Raw genomic sequence first — 18,881 nt, 5'->3', positions numbered from 1 at the left:
GGGAAATGGCGATTATATATATATATATATATATATATATATATATATATATATATATATATATATATATTATATATATATATATATATATATATATATATATATTATATATATATATATATATATATATATATATATATATATATATATATATATATATATATATATATATATATTATACTTTGTCGCTGTCTCCCGCGTTAACGAGGTAGTGCACGGAAACAGACGAAAGAATGGCCCAACCTGACTACATACACATGTATATACATCCACGTCCACACACACACACACATATACATACCTATACATTTCATCGTATACATATATATACATACACAGACATATATACACATGTATATGATTCGTACTTGCTGCCATTATTCATTCCCGTCGCCACCCCACCATTTTCCATGTTAGTGTGGAAGCGTCAAGAACAGAGGACTGAGCCTCACAGGAAATATCCTCACTTGGTCCCCTTCTCTGTTCCTTCTTTTGGAAAATAAAAAAAATGGGAGGGGAGGATTTCCAGCCTCCCCTTTTAGGACACTTAACCAAGGCATGTGAAGCAGCTACAGAGAAACCAAGAAAAAAGGTCTGTGGTGCCTGAATGGGTATAGAGAGCTTTGCTTTTGATGCATTGTATTTAATGGTTAGAGAATGGATGTAAGCAAATGAGGCCTTTCTTCATTCGTTCCTGGTGTTGCCATGATAATGCTTGTTCCTTGTTCTTGACAGAGTAAACAAACTGAATGAAAACTTTGTTAGATCCTACAGAAGTCTTTGTCTTAGAAATCTTTTAGATAAAGTCTAGATAGTTTTCACTTGTAATAGAAATGATAAATTTCATGGGTAAATTACATTACAGTTTACTGATTTCTTTGATTTTCAGGTACCACTTACACTTGAGAGTGCATATCATCTAATGGCTTCATGTCCACGGCTTGAGAATCTTGGTGTATCGTCTTGGAATGTTACAGAGGAAGAATTTTTTGTGATCCGTGATGTTGCTAAGAAGAACAATTACAATCTTACCATCTCATAAAGAGAGTTATTAGGAGGTAAATTATTCATGACAGCAACAAGCAATGGTCATAGTTTCTGGGAGTGTATGAAAACATGCTTTGAGGGAAAAGAATTTATCTGTGAAGCACTCTTACTTGAGTTCCTTTAATATTGACTTTCATCTCATTGCAGATTGATCAACAATATGTACAAGCCCTCATCTGTTCTCTAACAGATCATTAAGTATGTCTTACACCATGTATACACCACGAGGATACAGTATGTGTGAGCCATCCCATCATCATTTTCAGAGTAACTGTTGTGGAAGTTTACACCTGAATAGATGCTTCAGTATTGTGGAAAGTTTCTTTGATTGAGTGTCATGTATATGTTTTGCATTTTCCCCTTGCTAACATCATGACTATATATCATACCTAAATTAATGGCAAATGTAAAGATTTTGTGAAGGGAGTGTGTATGTAATTGAGTCACAGATGTGGAGACTTGCAAAATATGTAAAGATATTTTTGGAAGTGTTTAGATATACTGTAGTTGTAGTGGTTAGCATTACTAACCATGATGCATGCATGGACCTGCCTGGGGTTGGGCCTGCATGGGTTCAAATGCTGGACACAGCAGTTGACCCACAATTTACCCAGCTGTTTATCTTCCCCTTACAGGGTTTGATAAATTGGGTACATGGTTTAGGCTAGGGTATGTATATATATGACACAAATGACTGCTCATGATAAGGGGGTTCAATTGCCCTTACTGTCTCCATTAACATTAAAAAAATTACATCGGTTTGGAAAATTGTATATGAAGTGTTTCATTTTGAAGTTATGCATATTAAGTGTGCTGAACATGGCATTTTTTCTTCGTATGTCTGATAACTGATGAAAATATGCTAGATTTAAGCATGGCATGTGACTCGGTTTGTGGACTTTGTTCATTATACATCTGGGTCATTATTGATCATAACAGGAAGAATGTTAAGTGGGTCAGAAAACCCATGCAAGTTTTAGTGTGAGAATTGTTCTTCATTCCAGCAATGACTCTTTCCGTGGCCTCATTCACACTGGATCATTAATATGGTCTTCCCTGCACTTAGATCTAACCTTGATAAGAACTTTCATTTTTAGATTGCTGTTTTTTACTGTTTTCTTCTACAGCTAATTTTTTCAGTCTTCCTTTCTTTGTTAATTTATATTTTCTATTATTGTTTTTGTTTATATTGGCTAAATTAACAATTCTTTTAATTTGTATTTTAACTGCAATTAATAAATGTTGCCTTATGTAATTAAATGCCAAGCCAGTTTGCATAAATCTTCAGATATTTACAGAATTGTTGCAAGGTCTTCAGCATTTGAAGGTGTGTAGAGATGATAGTTTGCAAAAATGATTTAGAATAATTCAAATGCTGAGGACTGAGCTTGGCACTGTTTTGACATTATATTCCTTGCTTAAGAGGATGCCAATTAACTGTGAAAGAAATATGTGATGCAAAAAAGAAATGTTAGTGTGATGCATGTGTGAGCTTTGGTGTTATAACTAATTACATGGAAAATTCTATATCCCTAAGAGAAATTTTATGGCATTTAATTTTCATGCATTCACTACAATGACCCAAGATTTCTGAGTATAGAGTGGGTGGGTAGTGATGCTGTTTCCAGTGGGGCAGTGTGGTGCCAGGAATGGATGAAGGCAAGTATGAATATGTACATGTGTATATGTATGTGTATGTATATACTGATATGTATATGTAATTGTATGGTTGTTTATGTGTATATGAGTGGATGGGCCATTCTTCATCTGTTTCCTGGCGCTACCTTGCTGATGCGGGAAATGGCGGTCAAGTATATAAAAGTGAGAGGGTCAGGGAAAATGGTTTGGTTAAGAGAGAAGAGGTAGTGTAAGCTTTGCAGAAGATGAAATCCAGCAAGGTAGCAGGTTTGGATAGTACTGACACTGAATTTATTAAGAAATGGTGTGACTGTGTTGATTGGTTGGTAAGGATATTCAGTGTATGTATGGATCATGGTGAAGTGCCTGAGGATTGGGGGAATGATGCGTAGTGGTTGGTAAGGATATTCAGTGTATGCATGGATCATGGTGAAGTGCCTGAGGATTGGCAGAATGCATGCGTAGTGCCATTATACAAAGGCAGAGGAGATAAAGAGAAGTGTTTAAACTAAAGAGGCATATGTTTGTTGAGTATTCCTATGAAACTGTACAGGTGGGTATTGATTGAAAGGGTGAAGGCATGTACAGAGCATCAGATTGGGGAGGAGCAGTGTGGTTTCAGAAGTGGTAGAGGATGTGTGGATCAGGTGTTTGCTTTGAAGTGTGAGAGAAATACTTAAAAAAATAGATGGATTTGTATGTAGCTTTTATGGATCTGGAGAAGGCACATGATAGGGTTGATAGAGATGCTTTGTGGAAGGTCTCAAGAGTATATGGGGTGGGAGGAGGGAAGCTGCTAAAAGCAGTGAAAAGCTTTTATCGAGGATGTAAGGCGTGTGTAGTAGGAAGAGAGGAAAGTGATTGGTTCCCAGCGAAGGTTGGTCTGTGGCAGGGGTGTGTGATGTCTCCATGGTTGTTTAATTTATTTACTGATGGGGTGGTTATGGTGTATTGGAGAGTGGGGCAAGTGTGCAGTCTGTCGGGGATGAGAGGACCTGGGAAATGAGTTAGTTGTTGTTCACCAATGATACAGCAATGGTGGCTGATTTGAGTGAGAAACTGCAGAAGTTGGTGACTAAGTTTGGAAAAGTGAGTGACAAGAGAAAGTTGAGAGTAAATGAGAATAAGGGCAAGGTTATCACGTTCAGCAGGGTTGAGAGACAAGTTCGTTGGGATGTAAGTTTGAATGGAGAAAAATTGGAGGAAGTGAAGTGTTTTAGATATCTGGGAGTGGACTTAGCAGTGAATGAAACTATGGAAGGGAAGTGAGTCACAGGGTGAGGGAGGGGATGAAGGTTCTAGGAGTGATGAAGAATGTGTGGAAGGAGAGAACGTTATCTCGGAGAGCAAAAATGGGTATGTTTGAAGGAATAGTAGTTCCAACAATATTATGTGGTTGCGAGGCATGGGCTATAAACAGAGTTGTACAGAGGAAGGTGGATGTGTTAGAAATGAAATGTTTGAGGACAGTTTATGGTGTGAGGTGGTTTGATTGAGCCAGTAATGAAAGGGTAAGAGAGGTGTGGAAATAAAAAGAGTGTGGTTGAGGGAGCAGAAGAGGGTGTAATGAAATGGTTTGGACATATGTACATATATAGAGAATGAGTGAGGAAATGTTGACAAAGATGATATATGTGTCAGAGGTGGAGGGAACAAGGAGAAGCAGGAGACCAATAGGGAGGTGGAAGGATGGAGTGAAAAAGATTTTGAGCGATCAGGTCCTGAACATACAGGAGGGTGAGAGTTATGGAAGGAACAGAGTGAATTGGAACGATGTGGTATACCAGGGTCAACAAACTGTTATTGGACTAAACTAGGGCATGTAAAACGTCTGGGGTAAACCATGGAAAGGTCTGTGGGGCTTAGATGTTGATAGGGAGCTGTGGTTTTGGTGCATTACACATGACAGCTAGAGACTGAGTGTGAACAAATGTGATTTTTTTGTCTGTTTCCTGGCACTGCCACTCTGAAGCAGGGTGTAGCGATGCTGTTTCCTGTAGGGTGGGGTAACTCCAGGAATGGATGAAGGCAAGCAAGTATGAATATGTATATGTGTATATATGTATGTGCACATAATATATATATATATATATATATATATATATATCCCTGGGGATAGGGGAGAAAGAATACTTCCCACGTATTCCCTGCGTGTCGTAGAAGGCGACTAAAAGGGGAGGGAGCGGGGGGCTGGAAATCCTCCCCTCGTTTTTTTTAATTTTACAAAAGAAGGAACAGAGAAGGGGGCCAGGTGAGGATATTCCCTATGAGGCCCAGTCCTTTGTTCTTAAAGCTACCTTGCTAATGCGGGAAATGGCGAATAGTTTGAAAAATATATATATATATATATATATATATATATATATATATATATATTATCCCTGGGGATAGGGGATTAAGAATACTTCCCACGTATTCCCTGCGTGTCGTGGAAGGCAACTAAAAGGGGAGGGAGCGGGGGCTGGAAATCCTCCCCTCTCTTTTTTTTTTTTTTTTTTTTTTTTTTTAATTTTCCAAAAGAAGGAACAGAGGGGGCCAGTTGAGGATATTCCAAAAAAGGCCCAGTCCTCTGTTCTTAGCGCTATCTCGCTAACACGGGAAATGGCGAATAGTTTAAAAGAAAGAAATATATATATATATATATATATATATATATATCCCTGGGGATAGGGGATTAAGAATACTTCCCATGTATTCCCTGCGTGTCGTAGAAGGCGACTAAAAGGGGAGGGAGCGGGGGGCTGGAAATCCTCTCCTCTCGGGTTTTTTTTTTTTCCAAAAGAAGGAACAGAGAATTGGGCCAGGTGAGGGTATTCCAGCTACCTCGCTAATGCGGGAAATGGCGAATAGTTTGAAAGAAAAGAAAGAATATATATATATATATATATATATATATAGGGGATAGGGGAGAAAGAATACTTCCCACGTATTCCCTGCGTGTCGTAGAAGGCGACTAAAAGGGAAGGGAGCGGGGGGGCTGGAAATCCTCCCCTCTCGTTTTTTTTTTTTTTTTTTTTAATTTTCCAAAAGAAGGAACAGAGAAGAGGTCCAGGTGAGGATATTCCCCCAAAGGCCCAGTCCTCTGTTCTAAACGCTACCTTGCTATCGCGGGAAATAGCGAATAGTATGAAAAAAAAAAAAAAAATATATATATATATATATATATTCTATTTATACTTTGTCACTGTCTCCCGCATTAGCGAGGTAGCACACACACACACATTATATATATGTATATATATATATGAGCATGTATGGGCATTTATGTACATATATATGTATATGAGTGGATGGGCCATTCTTCGTCTGTTTCCTGGTACCTCCTTGCTAATGTGGGAAACTTACCTTCAACCATTCCAGGCACTACCCAATCCCACAGGAAACAGCACCACTACCCCCTAGTTCAGTGATGTGGCACCAGGAAAACACAAAAAAGGCCACATTCGTTCACACAGTCTCTAGCTGTCATGTGTAATGCACCGAAACCACAACTCCCTATACACATCCAGGCCCCACACACCTTTCCATGGTTTACCCCAGACATTTCACATGCCCTGATTCAATCCATTGACAGCATGTTGATCCCAGTATACCACATCCACATCTCTCTGAATTCACTATTCCTTGCATGCCTCTCACCCTCCTGAATGTTCAGGCCCTTATTGTTCAAAATCTTTTTCACTCCATCCTTCCATCTCCACTTTTGTCTCCCACTTCTTGTTCCCTCCACCTTTGACACATATATCGTCTTTGTCAACCTTTTCTCACTTATTCTCTACATATGTCCAAACCATCTGAACACACCCTCTTCTCCTCTCTCAATGACACTTTTTATTTCCACACACCTCTCTTGCCCTTTCATTTCTTACTCGATCAAACCACCACACATCACATATTGTCCTCAAACATTTCATTTCCAACACAACCCTATTTATAGCCCATGCCTCCCAACTGTATAGTCTTGTTGGAACTACTATTCCTTCAAATAGTAGTTCCATATATTTTCATCTATTTATTCATTATACTTGATCACCGTTTCCATTTGAAAATCCTGAGGAACCATAAAACACATGTAAGGAGAGATGCTCCAAAACTGAGTAGGCTTCTCATGTTATTGGCCAAGAGTGAGTAAAAAATTTTTTTTTGGCATCCTGTTACTCAAATTACACATGACATTGCCCCAGAGGAACACTATACAGTACTGGTCCAGAGTTGGTTTCAAAACTTATCATTGTCTATTAAGTTCTCACCTGGTATAAGTTCAAGTCATATGGGCATGTAAAACAGTGTTTTAATTTCAGCTGACAAGAACAAGAGCTTCAAAGGGCATCCATTGGTAAAAATGCTGGATGCATTATTGAAAAAAATTGGCATGTCAGAGTACTACAGGCACTGTGGCTTAAGACAGTTTACCCAAGGCAAATCATTCATTTGGGATGTTAGCAATGTCCTGCAGAAAAGCTACTGCCACAAGATATGATATATATTGTGGTAGAGATGCAATGTGAGTTACAAAACCAGCCACTGGAAAGTTAGATTTTGTTGTACATGATGCGATATGGTTTCCCTCAGTAGACACCAGGTTATCTTCTATAGCTAATTTCCTTTAAGAGCTCTATTTCATAACAAAGACCATAGTCCCTGAGTGCATTGTTTAAAATATCACTTATAAATGTCTATGTAATTATTCTGAGAGCCTGACATGGAAAACTCAGAAACCAAGACATTAGAGATGTTTGAATTGTATTGTTATGAAAACAACATATTGTGTGTGTGATACCTACCATCCATGGCAAAATTTTTTTTGACATCTTTCAAGGAGATTTGTATTGTCAGCACTATCACCAGTACTTGGTTGCTGACAGGAGTCTGCACTGAATAAACTGGTTCTACTTTTCTCCCACTATAAGATTGCCATGGCTTGAAGGAGATGATGTACCTCAACATTCAGTTTGTGCACATCAGGTACCTTCATGCATGACCATGATTGTGTGAATACAAGCTTCAATGGATGCCGATATTAGATAGAAGGGTGTATACTAGGCTGACAAAGTGCCACAGAAAATTTGGTTTTTGTCCTCTCCAGAATTTTGCAGTAATATCGTCTCCAGTTATGAGGAACTTACCTACTGTACATAATATGTGTACGAACGTTCTTATTGTGCAATTGTTTGGACAATATCTACTGTAAATAATATGCCTTTGAACGTTCTTTAGACGTTTTTACTGTACAGTTGTTTGGACAATACTTACTGTAAATATGTGTATGAACATTCTTAAGACATTCTTACTGTACAGTTGTTTAGACAATCCTAATAAAATGTGTAATACTGTAATGTGCTTTCCATTGACTGACAAGTTCAGAGAGATAGGGGAGAAAGAATACTTCCCACTTATTCCCTGCGTGTCGTAGAAGGCGACTTAAAGGGAAGGGAGCGGGGGGCTGGAAATCCTCCCCTCTCGTTTTTTTTTTCTTTTTTTTTAATTTTCCAAAAGAAGGAACAGAGAAGGGGGCCAAGTGAGGATATTCCCTCAAAGGCCCAGTCCTCTGTTCTTAACGCTACCTCGCTATCGCGGGAAATGGCGAATGGTATGAAAGAAAGAAAGAACATACAAATGAATGTGGAAACATAAAGATTGGTCTTTCATTTGCATTATCAGCATCCAAAATCACTTTACTTGTTCATATTCCTCAGCAAAGGCAGACTGGAAATGGAGAGCTTCCTGTCAGATTCTGGTTTACCCCAGACGCTTCACATGCCCTGATTCAATCCACTGACAGCACGTCAACCCCGGTATACCACATCGATCCAATTCACTCTATTCCTTGCCCGCCTTTCACCCTCCTGCATGTTCAGGCCCCGATCACTCAAAATCTTTTTCACTCCATCTTTCCACCTCCAATTTGGTCTCCCACCTCTCCTCGTTCCCTCCACCTCCGACACATATATCCTCTTGGTCAATCTTTCCTCACTCATTCTCTCGATGTGCCCAAACCATTTAAAACACCCTCTTCTGCTCTCTCAACCACGCTCTTTTTATTTCCACACATCTCTCTTACCCTTACATTACTTACTCGATCAAACCACCTCACCTGGCCCCCTTCTCTGTTCCTTCTTTTGGAAAATTAAAAAAATAACTAGAAAGGAGGATTTCCAGCCCCCCGTTCCCTCCCCTTTTAGTTGCCTTCTACGACACGCAGGGAATACATGGGAAGTATTCTTTCAACCATATCCCCAGGGATATATATATGCCATTTCATGTGTGGCAGGGTGGCGATGGGAATGGATGTGGGCAGCAAGTATGAATATGTACATGTGTATATAGGTATATGTGCATATATGTATATATATGTATATAAATGTATATGTATATAAATGTGTATGTGGGTAGGTTGGGACATTCTTTCATCTGTTTCCTTGCGCTACCTCGCTAACCTGGGAGACAGCGATAAATTATAATAGATTAAAAAAAATATGTATATATGCCATTTCATGTGGCGGGGTGGTGACGGGAATGGATGAGGGCAGCAAGTATGAATATGTAGATGTGTATATATGTATATGTCTGTGTATGAATATGTGCATATATGTATATACATGTGTATGTGGGTGGGTTGGGCATTCTTTCATCTGTTTCCTTGCGCTACCTCGCTAACGTGGGAGACAGCGACAAAGTATAATGAAAATATACAATAAATAAATATATATATATTCTTTCTTTCATACTTGATCGCCATTCCCGCATTTGTGAGGTAACATCAAAGAATAGGCGAAAGAAGAAAGGCCAAAGTCTCTATTTATTATATGTAATGCACCAAAACCACAGCCCCTGCCCCACAGACCTTTCCATGGTTTACTCTCGACACTTCACATGCCCTGGTTCAGTTCACTGACAGCATGTCGACCCCTGTACACCATATCATTCCTATTCAGTATCCAGTGCATGCCTTTCACCCTCCTGCAAATCCAAGCCCTGATCGCTCTAAATCTCTTTCATTCCATCTCCTATTTGGTTTCCCTGTTCTCTACACTTCTAGCAAACATATCCTCTGTCAACCTTTCATCACTCATTCTCTCCATATAATCTAACCACTTCAACATACCTTCCTCTGCTTTCTCAACCCCGATCTCTTTTTATTACCATACATTTCTCTACCCTTTCATTGCCTACAAGAGACATCCCAATGGTAGAGATGAACTTAAAATCAGGATGAATAAAGTCATAGCTGCTATTGGTGTTGATATGTTGATGACAGTAATGAACAGTGCAGTGATTCAATGCAGGCAATGCATCAATTGTAAAGGACAGCAATGGAGGAATCTGATTTTTAGAATGCAGACATGCATGACAATTTCCCATGCCTGTATTTCACCTTCCTATTATAAAACTTGTATTGCTTTGTTAAGTCCTAAATCATTAACAAAAAATGATAGATATGTATAAATGACCCACCCAGTATAATCTATTCATTTCTATTATTCTTCAAACGACCCAGAACCAGTTTCATGAATTTTTAGTTTTCCTTGCGCTACCTCGCAAACGCGGGAGACAGCGGCAAAAAAAAAAAAAAAAAATATATGGAATGAAAGGAAAACATTACTAATGAGGTAAGTTCACTAAAACAATTCCCATTAACATACCTTTACTTAAGTATAAGTGGAAGTTCAGCTCAACTCTTCTTGCATATCAGTAACCATTTTCTTATCTCCTTCCTGTTGTCATACAAAACCAAAATGTAAATTTTAATTAAAGTCTCTATATACCAACTTAGAAAAATCATTCTCTCCAGGAAATCACTGGAAAGGACAGTTATTCACATAATGTTTAAATAAAAACAGAAAGGCAATTCCACTGCACAAGAATATATAAAATGTCAACTCCCTTATCAGTCAATAAACCAAACACTGTTGAACGATAATTTTTGAGGTATACAAAACACTGGGTGGAACTTAAACGAATACAGACATGATGCATGGGGTAAATCAATATTCATAAAGAATCAAAACTTGAAAAGGTTACTGATACACAGTTCACAGAAAATTCTATGAATATCACTATTTCCTAAAATTCCTGAAGCATCATGTATACTACCTAATTCACTAAAGAATTTCATATCTTTACAGAAATTACAAATAATAGTGACTATAAAAAAATCACAAACATTCCATATAAAATATTAACCAATTTCTATTTCTCTGGACTTCATTTAAAGGTGTAGGATATCATCACGACTGCTTACTGAACATATGTGGAAAACTAATCTTTCAAAGCATCTTGTATAGTATACCTTTCAAAAACCACACAAAATTCTTTATCCCCTAAACACACCAAGTCATGAAAGTGAATCCAAAGTCAGAATTTTATTTTCACATGTTAATTATTTCCTGCATTATCACGGTAGTGTCAGGAACAGACAAAGAAATATCCAAATTTGCTCACACTCACTCTGTAGGTGTCATGTATAATGAACCAAAACCAGAGTCTCCTATCCACAAGCAGGCTCAAGAAATTGAACTACCTGTCTATATCTCTGATGCCTGTTCCTTTTGGGAACTCCCTCAAGGGGGTGGCCATAACAAAAGTCTTCACAACTGGTAATCTCATAAGAAGCTTAGCCTTTAATGGCTCACCCTTAACAGGCCACTGGCAGAAGGCAACTCGAGCACAGTGTTAAAAAAAGAGGCTTCTAAATGATGTTCCTACCGACTACTATCCAACAGATCTTTCCATGGTTCCCCTCTGACTTCATCTGCCCTAATTCAGCCCATTGACTGCACATCATCACCTGCATACCATATCACCGCAATTTGCTCTATCCTTTGCATGTCTCATTTCCATCTGTACCTCCTTGGTTTTACCAGTTTTCTTGTTCCCTCTACTTTTGACATGTATACCCTCTTAGTCATCCCCTCCATATGTCTAAACCATTTCAGCTTTCATATATAATCCTCTCACTACCACCCTTCTTTCTTACCCTGTATTTTGACCAATTTTGCATATTTTCAGTATATTTTTTGACAATATAAAGTAAAATATGTAATGAGGTTAAGTGAACATCTATTGGAGGAGAGTGTGGGGTAACAGAGCACTACATATTCATTGTTTTTTGGTGGTAGTTGTATCATGGGCATGAAGGGTCTTGAGATATGCTGAATCAGTGTTTGCATGGATGGATGATGCCCCTACCATAGATGGAAGTGTGCAACTTGTGTACATCTGGGGAGTTTGGTTTCAGTTGGGTGTGTGTCAAGTAGAGTGATGTTTAACCCAATTACTCATGTCACAATTTAGTTCAGTGTTCTCCTATGCATGTAAAAATACTGAACTATTTTTCAAACCACTTTCTACAATTTTTAATTTTCTAATGGAAAACACTTTTAAAAAATCTATTTATGAGATGCATAAAAAAAGGATTTCCTTCCATACCAAAAACACATTGGGTTATGAAATATATACAGCAGCACACCTTGCAAGTAGTGCCACAATGTGAATATATGTCCAACATTAATTTTTCATTTATGACCACCCTGAGGGGAGGGATGGAGCTGGGAATGTGTATACATGGTGATATATATACATGTATATGTTGATACGTATATGTATGTGTATGGAGATGTGTGTATATATGAGTGGATGGGTCTTTCTTCATCTGTTTCCTGGTGGTGCCTAGCTGACATGGGAAATGGCAAATAAGTATAATAACATATATTGTACTTGAACATCATTTCTCCCGTCAGTGAGGTAGCGCCAAGAAACAGATGAAGAACAGCCCATCCACTCATATACATACATACACATGTACATATTCATGCTTGCTTGCCTTCATCCATTCCTGGTGCTACCCTGCCCCATAGAAAACAGCATTGCTACTCCCCGCTTCAGCAAGGTAGCGCCAGGAAAACAGGCAAAAAAGGCCCCATTTGTTCACACTGTCTCTAGTTGTCATGTGTAATGCACTGAAACCACAGCTCCCTATCCACAATCCAGGCCCCACAGACCTTTCCATGGTTTATCTCAGACTTTTCACATCCCCTGGTTCAGTCCATTGACAGCATGTCAACCCTGGTATACCACATTGTTCCAATTCACTCTATTCCTTGCATGCCTCTCACCCTCCTGTATGTTCAGACCCCAATTGCTCAAAATCTTTTCACTCCATCTATAAATGTAATGAATTTCACTGGGCATTTTTATCACTTTGCACCATGCAGTGCCTTTCATGTGCAACACACACTAAACACTATCATAGACATTCAAAATCCTCTTTTGAAGAACCGAGATACTGCTTTCATTTGAATAAAATTCATGGAAATGAAAAAGTGGTTCTGATAAGGGAATATCATCTGAATGCAGCATTGGGTGCATGGCATACGAAATGTCTGGATATCTGTATATGCCCTAATATTATTTTTTAATCTTGACACATTTGGCATACAATACAAAAATAAAAATCAAGATGATTTGTGGGTTTTTTTCCACATCACAGCGATTCCAAGTGGCATTTGTTCATACTTCCTATAAGCCCAAAGGCAAAAGCTTTCCACATATGACTGATAAAAAGGCTGTGGAGCCTATGATTTGTACTAGTTACCAACTTACAGCCAAAGTAAGCACAATAATGTTTTTTATGTCTAATTTTTCATGTCTCTAATTTGTATTAGTATAGTGTCCACAAATGTGACTAAGCACACTGAGTGTATTCTTATATGTTCTAGGCATATAAAATTCAAATCCAAAGCAAAATTAAAGATGCATAACTGGAATTTCAACATACAACAAATGAGATAATTGTATTTCATTGTGTAAATGAGGCATAAACATGTCATATGGTTATATGACAAAAGGTGTCTTTGAAAATAAAAGAGAAGGGTATTTGTGAAAACAATAGAGAAGGATAAAACACTTAAGTAATCTTCCTTTCAAACCTAACATGGTATAATTAAATGATTTTGTACTTAATCACTTTTAAATTCTAAAGGCAGATATGGCCTTTCTGTCTGTTCTTGGCACTACCTCACTAACATGGGAGATGGTGATCAAGTATGAAAAAAATATAAAACTTTCCAAACAACACACATTCCATTCACCAATGTAACTAACTGGCACTAAACAAAATTTACCATGTGCAAAAGCAGAAACTCAACATAATTGGAAGTAAATTATGTATGACAATGGAATTTAAAGTATATGTAGTTACATGAAACTGTTCTAAATGTCTTTTTAGGCTATCACAAAAGTATGGTTAAATATAACCTGATTTTCTAGTACTCTATGAATGGGAAGAGGACAGGATAATATGTAAGTAGGTGTAGCAGAGGTTTCTGGAAGGAAGTACTACCAACATGAATGTACAGAAGAGATACTGGTACAAAACAGGAGGATAACTGATGCACCGAAAATATCTATCATTCTTTGCTAGAGAAAGTACATACAGAAGACAGAATTAAATGTTAAAGAAAGATCCAGAATAACTAAGTGAATGTAAAAGCACTAAAGGGTGATATTTTGAGGACTGCCATAGGGTAACACTGCAGTAAAATGATAATGCAGAGAAAAGTAAATAAAATTATTGAGGTCTATGACCACAAAGTACTGTTCAAATTGAGTATATTGTTTGATATAGTAATGTGAATTGTAAAAAAGTTCTTTGTCAACAAAATGAACACCTCTCTTTTTTCTTTCCTACATGTTTGCCATTTCATGTTTAAGTGAGGTAGTGCCAAGAGCAGGCAACAAGGTCCTACATAACTTTCTCTGTATCACCCAACTGCTTCATATACCCTGGTTCAGCTCAGTGAAATGTCATCCCTGTGAACCAAATCACTCTATCTGTGAAAATATATATTTCTTTATTATACATAATCAGTTTCCCATGTCTGTGAGGTAGCACCAGGAAACATAATAAGGAATGCATGTATCTGTTACCATATAGTTCCAACATAACCTTATTTCATAGAAAAAGAGAGAAAAAAAATAATTCTGGAAGTTTTCTTAAATTTGTAATCAGATATTTTTCTCATAAATGATTATATCCTACCATAATGTAAATGTTTTTATTAAAGCATACAGCTATATTCTACTTTTAAGTTTGTGAACTCAACTGATAATTGCCATAAAATTTTTATTAATGTTGAACTGGGTTTCTAATGCCCTTACTTCAGATTCAATTGTCATTAGCATTATCATCAGATTCCTTCTTTATCCACTTTGAGAAGGGTGATGGCTTCTTTTCTTTTTCCTCATAATGTTCTGGTGCTTCTGTTTTTCCTGGTTCTCTTTTCATATCTTTTAGGGCAGAATTGTCTTTTTTGGCTGAACCTTTGCTCAACCAGGCAGACATCAGTTTGCTACTTGCTGTTTCAGGGGGCTTCCTACAAAAAAAAAACTGGGATGAAATTTAGCAAAACAATAAACTAATTACAATATACATTTTCTTTATTCATATGTGTTTCCCATGTGAGTAAAGTAGCATCAGGGACAAACAGATAAGCCTAAGTGCAAAACTGCAGAAGTTGGTGTTTGAGCCTGTGTTACTATGTGAAAGATGAACAAACATATTCAGGTGGGATTGTATAAGAAGGATCTTTGTTTCATTCTATAAGTGCTGAGTATCTGTGGTTGCTAAGCAGCCAGTGATTATTCTGACTGCTGTATTCTGTGGTTTGCTGATTTGTTATATTTGTTTTTGAAATTTGAAGACCAGGCTGGTGATTCATGTCTGTGGGGTTAAAAGAGTGACTAAAGACATCTATGGAGACGTAGACATTCTATTCTTGATAAGCTAATGCTCCTACTGGGTAATGTCATGATGCACATGTGATGTACTGTAGTTTTAGGTTGTGATTGTAATGTTGTCTGCATATGAAAGGTACAGAACACTTGTCCTTAAACTCATCACAATGAGAACATACAAACAACATTAACATCCTCCTTGATCTGCCTTGTGGATATGGCTGGCTAGCTGAGCACTGCATGAACCCCATATTATACAAAAGGGACTTCTAAGGCATGAAGGTTATGTAATCAATGTTGGAGGAAGACTGAGTTCTTGCGGCAAGAGACCCTCATGGCTTCCTGCTCAACCTGAACTGCCAAAGTTCTTGAAAGACTGCCTTAAGATAAAAACTAGAGTGACAACGTATATCCCTGATGTGTGGGGCTCTAGAAACCAAACACAGAGTATCTAAAATCACTTTGGTTGGTGTTCAACAAAAATGGTATTTCTCAAGGTAAGCCAGTGTAGGGAACAAATTCATAACATGGAGCTTGTTTGAGGGGTCAGCCTTCCTCCAATTAGGGACCCTTTTCAGGTCTCAGACATCGAAAGGGTTTAGATGGCTGTCTTTGCTCTCTCCAAAGAAGCAAACTTTTATCATTAGATGCAAGGAATCATCTGTATACTCACGAGCTGTCCTTATGAAATGATGGATTTCCATCATGTGGGTGGCCATCTTGGATGTGCCAGTCTATAAGGGCATTAAAAATTAAGTTATCCTGCCATGTTCACAACACACATTCATTATCTATTATGTCTATGCAATGGAAAGTCACTCTTGGACCTACCAAACACTCTTACTCTTACTGGAGTTACTAGGTGTCACAAGGAAAGACCTTGGTTAAGAAGGTCCCTAGCCAATGCATTAACAGTATATGAGTGCAGGGCAGCTCAATGTCACAGTGCATGGCAGACCTACTAGACAAGTGAGTTACATCAGGAAGACTACCATTCTTTCACACCCAGATGGATTGCTGCTTAACCATTCCTTGTCAAGAGAGAGAGAATGGCCAAGAGAAAAAGTATGGCTACATATTCACCTGCCTAAACATCAGAACAATATGTCAAACCCTTTGCCAGCCAGCAGTGATAGGGGTCCACCCAACAATTCTGTAATATCTATTCCCATCAAAAGCACATGCCTGTATGCATTTGATTACACTCAAACAAAAAGGAAGCAAAGGTAATAAATACAGAAGCAAAATGGAAACAAAGTTAATAAATACAGAAACATGACAAAGCTAAAAAGAAAAAAGTATCATACACAGTTTTATTTACATCTACCCATCCTTTATATCATATCTCATTTTGAATAAATACATATATCATACACTCACTTGTCCAAACTAACAGGCACATTTATGTTTGGTTCTTGATTGCGGGAATTATTGACAGCTGTAGAGACTGGATGCCATGTCAACTCTACCTCATTCGTCAAATTGGTCAGAGCTTCTTTATAACCAATACGTCCAAAATCTAGCCAATCCTATAAAATATATCCATATATTAATTTCTTCTAAGTTCTCAAGACTGTAGATGCTATATAAGAATGCAAACAATGTCCCAACCATAATGATGAGCAAAATGAAATTATATCAAAAACCACACATAATGCGTCATGCTTACTTTGCAGTAAAAACGTTCCATACTTTGGTGGCGCCAGGAATGGATAAAAGCAAGCAAGTATGAATATGTACATGTGTACATATGGGGGATATATACATGCATACAGGAGATGTGCTGTCAATGGACTAAACCAGGGCATGTGAAGCATCTGGAGTAAACCATGGAAAGGTCTATGGGGCCTGGATGTGGATAGGGAGCTGTGGTTTCAGTGTATATGTTGATATGTATATGTGTGTATGTGGGCCTTTATGTAAACATATGTGTATATGAGTGGATGGGCCATTCTTCATCTGTTTCCTGGCACTACCTCGCTGATGCGGGAAACAACGACTATGTATTCAAATATAATAAAAGGAGACAAACAGCAAAATTTACATACTATATAATCTAAAATGACAAGGGGGATATATACATGCTTATGGGAAACAAAATACCAAAGCTAAATACTATAAACAATCTAAAATGACAATTCTGACAAACTGAATTGTCATATAGAATCATCAATTATCATGGTAACACAGATGTGATGATGTATTTAACCTAAAACAAATTCCATGGCCCACCAATCAGGAACCACTGTTTCAGAATCAGTAAACTGTAAAGTGATAAACCCTCTGTACACAGCTCTTTAAAACAGCAATATGCCAAGAGAGCTGAATGGCTCTCGTACAGTGCTGAAACATGATATTAAATACCAAGATATCCTTCACACCCCAAGCTGTTAGTGACAAGAATAGTTTCACAAGTATTTTATCAAGGCAAAGTATCTCATAAAATTTATTCAAAATCAAATGTGAATTAACCAAAATGGTACTTTTCATATAGACAAAGGTTTTTTTTTTTTGCTGTCTCCCGCGTTTGCGAGGTAGCGCAAGGAAACAGATGAAAGAAATGGCCCAACCCACCCCATACACATGTATATGCATACACGTCCACACACGCAAATATACATACCTACACAGCTTTCCATGGTTTACCCCAGACGCTTCACATGCCCTGATTCAATCCACTGACAGCACGTCAACCCTGGTATACCACATCGATCCAATTCACTCTATTTCTTGCCCTCCTTTCACCCTCCTGCATGTTCAGGCCCCGATCACACAAAATCTTTTTCACTCCATCTTTCCACCTCCAATTTGGTCTCCCACTTCTCCTCGTTCCCTCCACCTCCGACACATATATCCTCTTGGTCAATCTTTCCTCACTCATTCTCTCCATGTGACCAAACCATTTCAAAACACCCTCTTCTGCTCTCTCAACCACGCTCTTTTTATTTCCACACATCTCTCTTACCCTTACGTTACTTACTCGATCAAACCACCTCACACCACACATTGTCCTCAAACATCTCATTTCCAGCACATCCACCCTCCCGCGCACAACTCTATCCATAGCCCACGCCTTGCAACCATACAACATTGTTGGAACCACTATTCCTTCAAACATAGCCATTTTTGCTTTCCGAGATAATGTTCTCGACTTCCACACATTCTTCAAGGCTCCCAGGATTTTCGCCCCCTCCCCCACCCTATGATCCACTTCAGCTTCCATGGTTCCATCCGCTGCCAGATCCACTCCCAGATATCTAAAACACTTTACTTCCTCCAGTTTTTCTCCATTCAAACTTACCTCCCAATTGACTTGACCCTCAACCCTACTGTACCTAATAACCTTGCTCTTATTCACATTTACTCTTAACTTTCTTCTTTCACACACTTTACCAAACTCAGTCACCAGCTTCTGCAGTTTCTCACATGAATCAGCCACCAGCGCTGTACCATCAGCAAAC

At 38.2% G+C, this 18,881-nt stretch overlaps 2 protein-coding genes across 9 annotated transcripts in view; one reads left to right on the top strand and one right to left on the bottom strand.

Moving 5' to 3' along the window:
* Positions 1–5,121, top strand: part of LOC139765164 (uncharacterized) — a 37,639-nt gene extending 32,518 nt beyond the window's left edge. For 4 of the 5 annotated variants that reach the window (XM_071692413.1, XM_071692410.1, XM_071692411.1 and 1 more), the window contains exons 9-10: positions 890–1,058; positions 1,195–5,120. In XM_071692413.1, coding sequence (XP_071548514.1) covers positions 890–1,042 — 153 coding nt within the window. In that variant the 3' untranslated portion in view covers positions 1,043–1,058; positions 1,195–5,120. Of the gene's footprint in view, positions 1–889; positions 1,059–1,194 lie in introns of all 5 variants that reach the window. The other variant, XM_071692414.1, reaches the window with a different exon arrangement.
* The window catches only part of LOC139765166 (abasic site processing protein HMCES-like), a 55,917-nt gene that overhangs the window by 28,498 nt on the left and 8,538 nt on the right, over positions 1–18,881 (bottom strand). For 2 of the 4 annotated variants that reach the window (XR_011716596.1, XR_011716595.1), the window contains exons 8-10: positions 16,801–16,949; positions 14,845–15,059; positions 10,329–10,400 (exon numbers count right to left, since the gene is read on the bottom strand). Coding sequence is in view for 2 of the 4 variants with exons in the window: in XM_071692416.1 (XP_071548517.1) it covers positions 14,852–15,059; positions 16,801–16,949 (357 nt within the window). In the remaining 2 variants the exon portion in view is untranslated. Of the gene's footprint in view, positions 1–10,328; positions 10,401–10,736; positions 15,060–16,800; positions 16,950–18,881 lie in introns of those variants that run through there. The other 2 variants (XM_071692416.1, XM_071692417.1) reach the window with 1 other exon arrangement.

The sequence above is a fragment of the Panulirus ornatus genome, chromosome 53 (genome assembly GCF_036320965.1).
Source record: "Panulirus ornatus isolate Po-2019 chromosome 53, ASM3632096v1, whole genome shotgun sequence".
Taxonomy (NCBI): Eukaryota; Metazoa; Arthropoda; class Malacostraca; order Decapoda; family Palinuridae; genus Panulirus; species Panulirus ornatus.
Note: the sequence above shows the minus strand (reverse complement) of the source record. Positions and strands in the feature narration are given on the sequence as shown.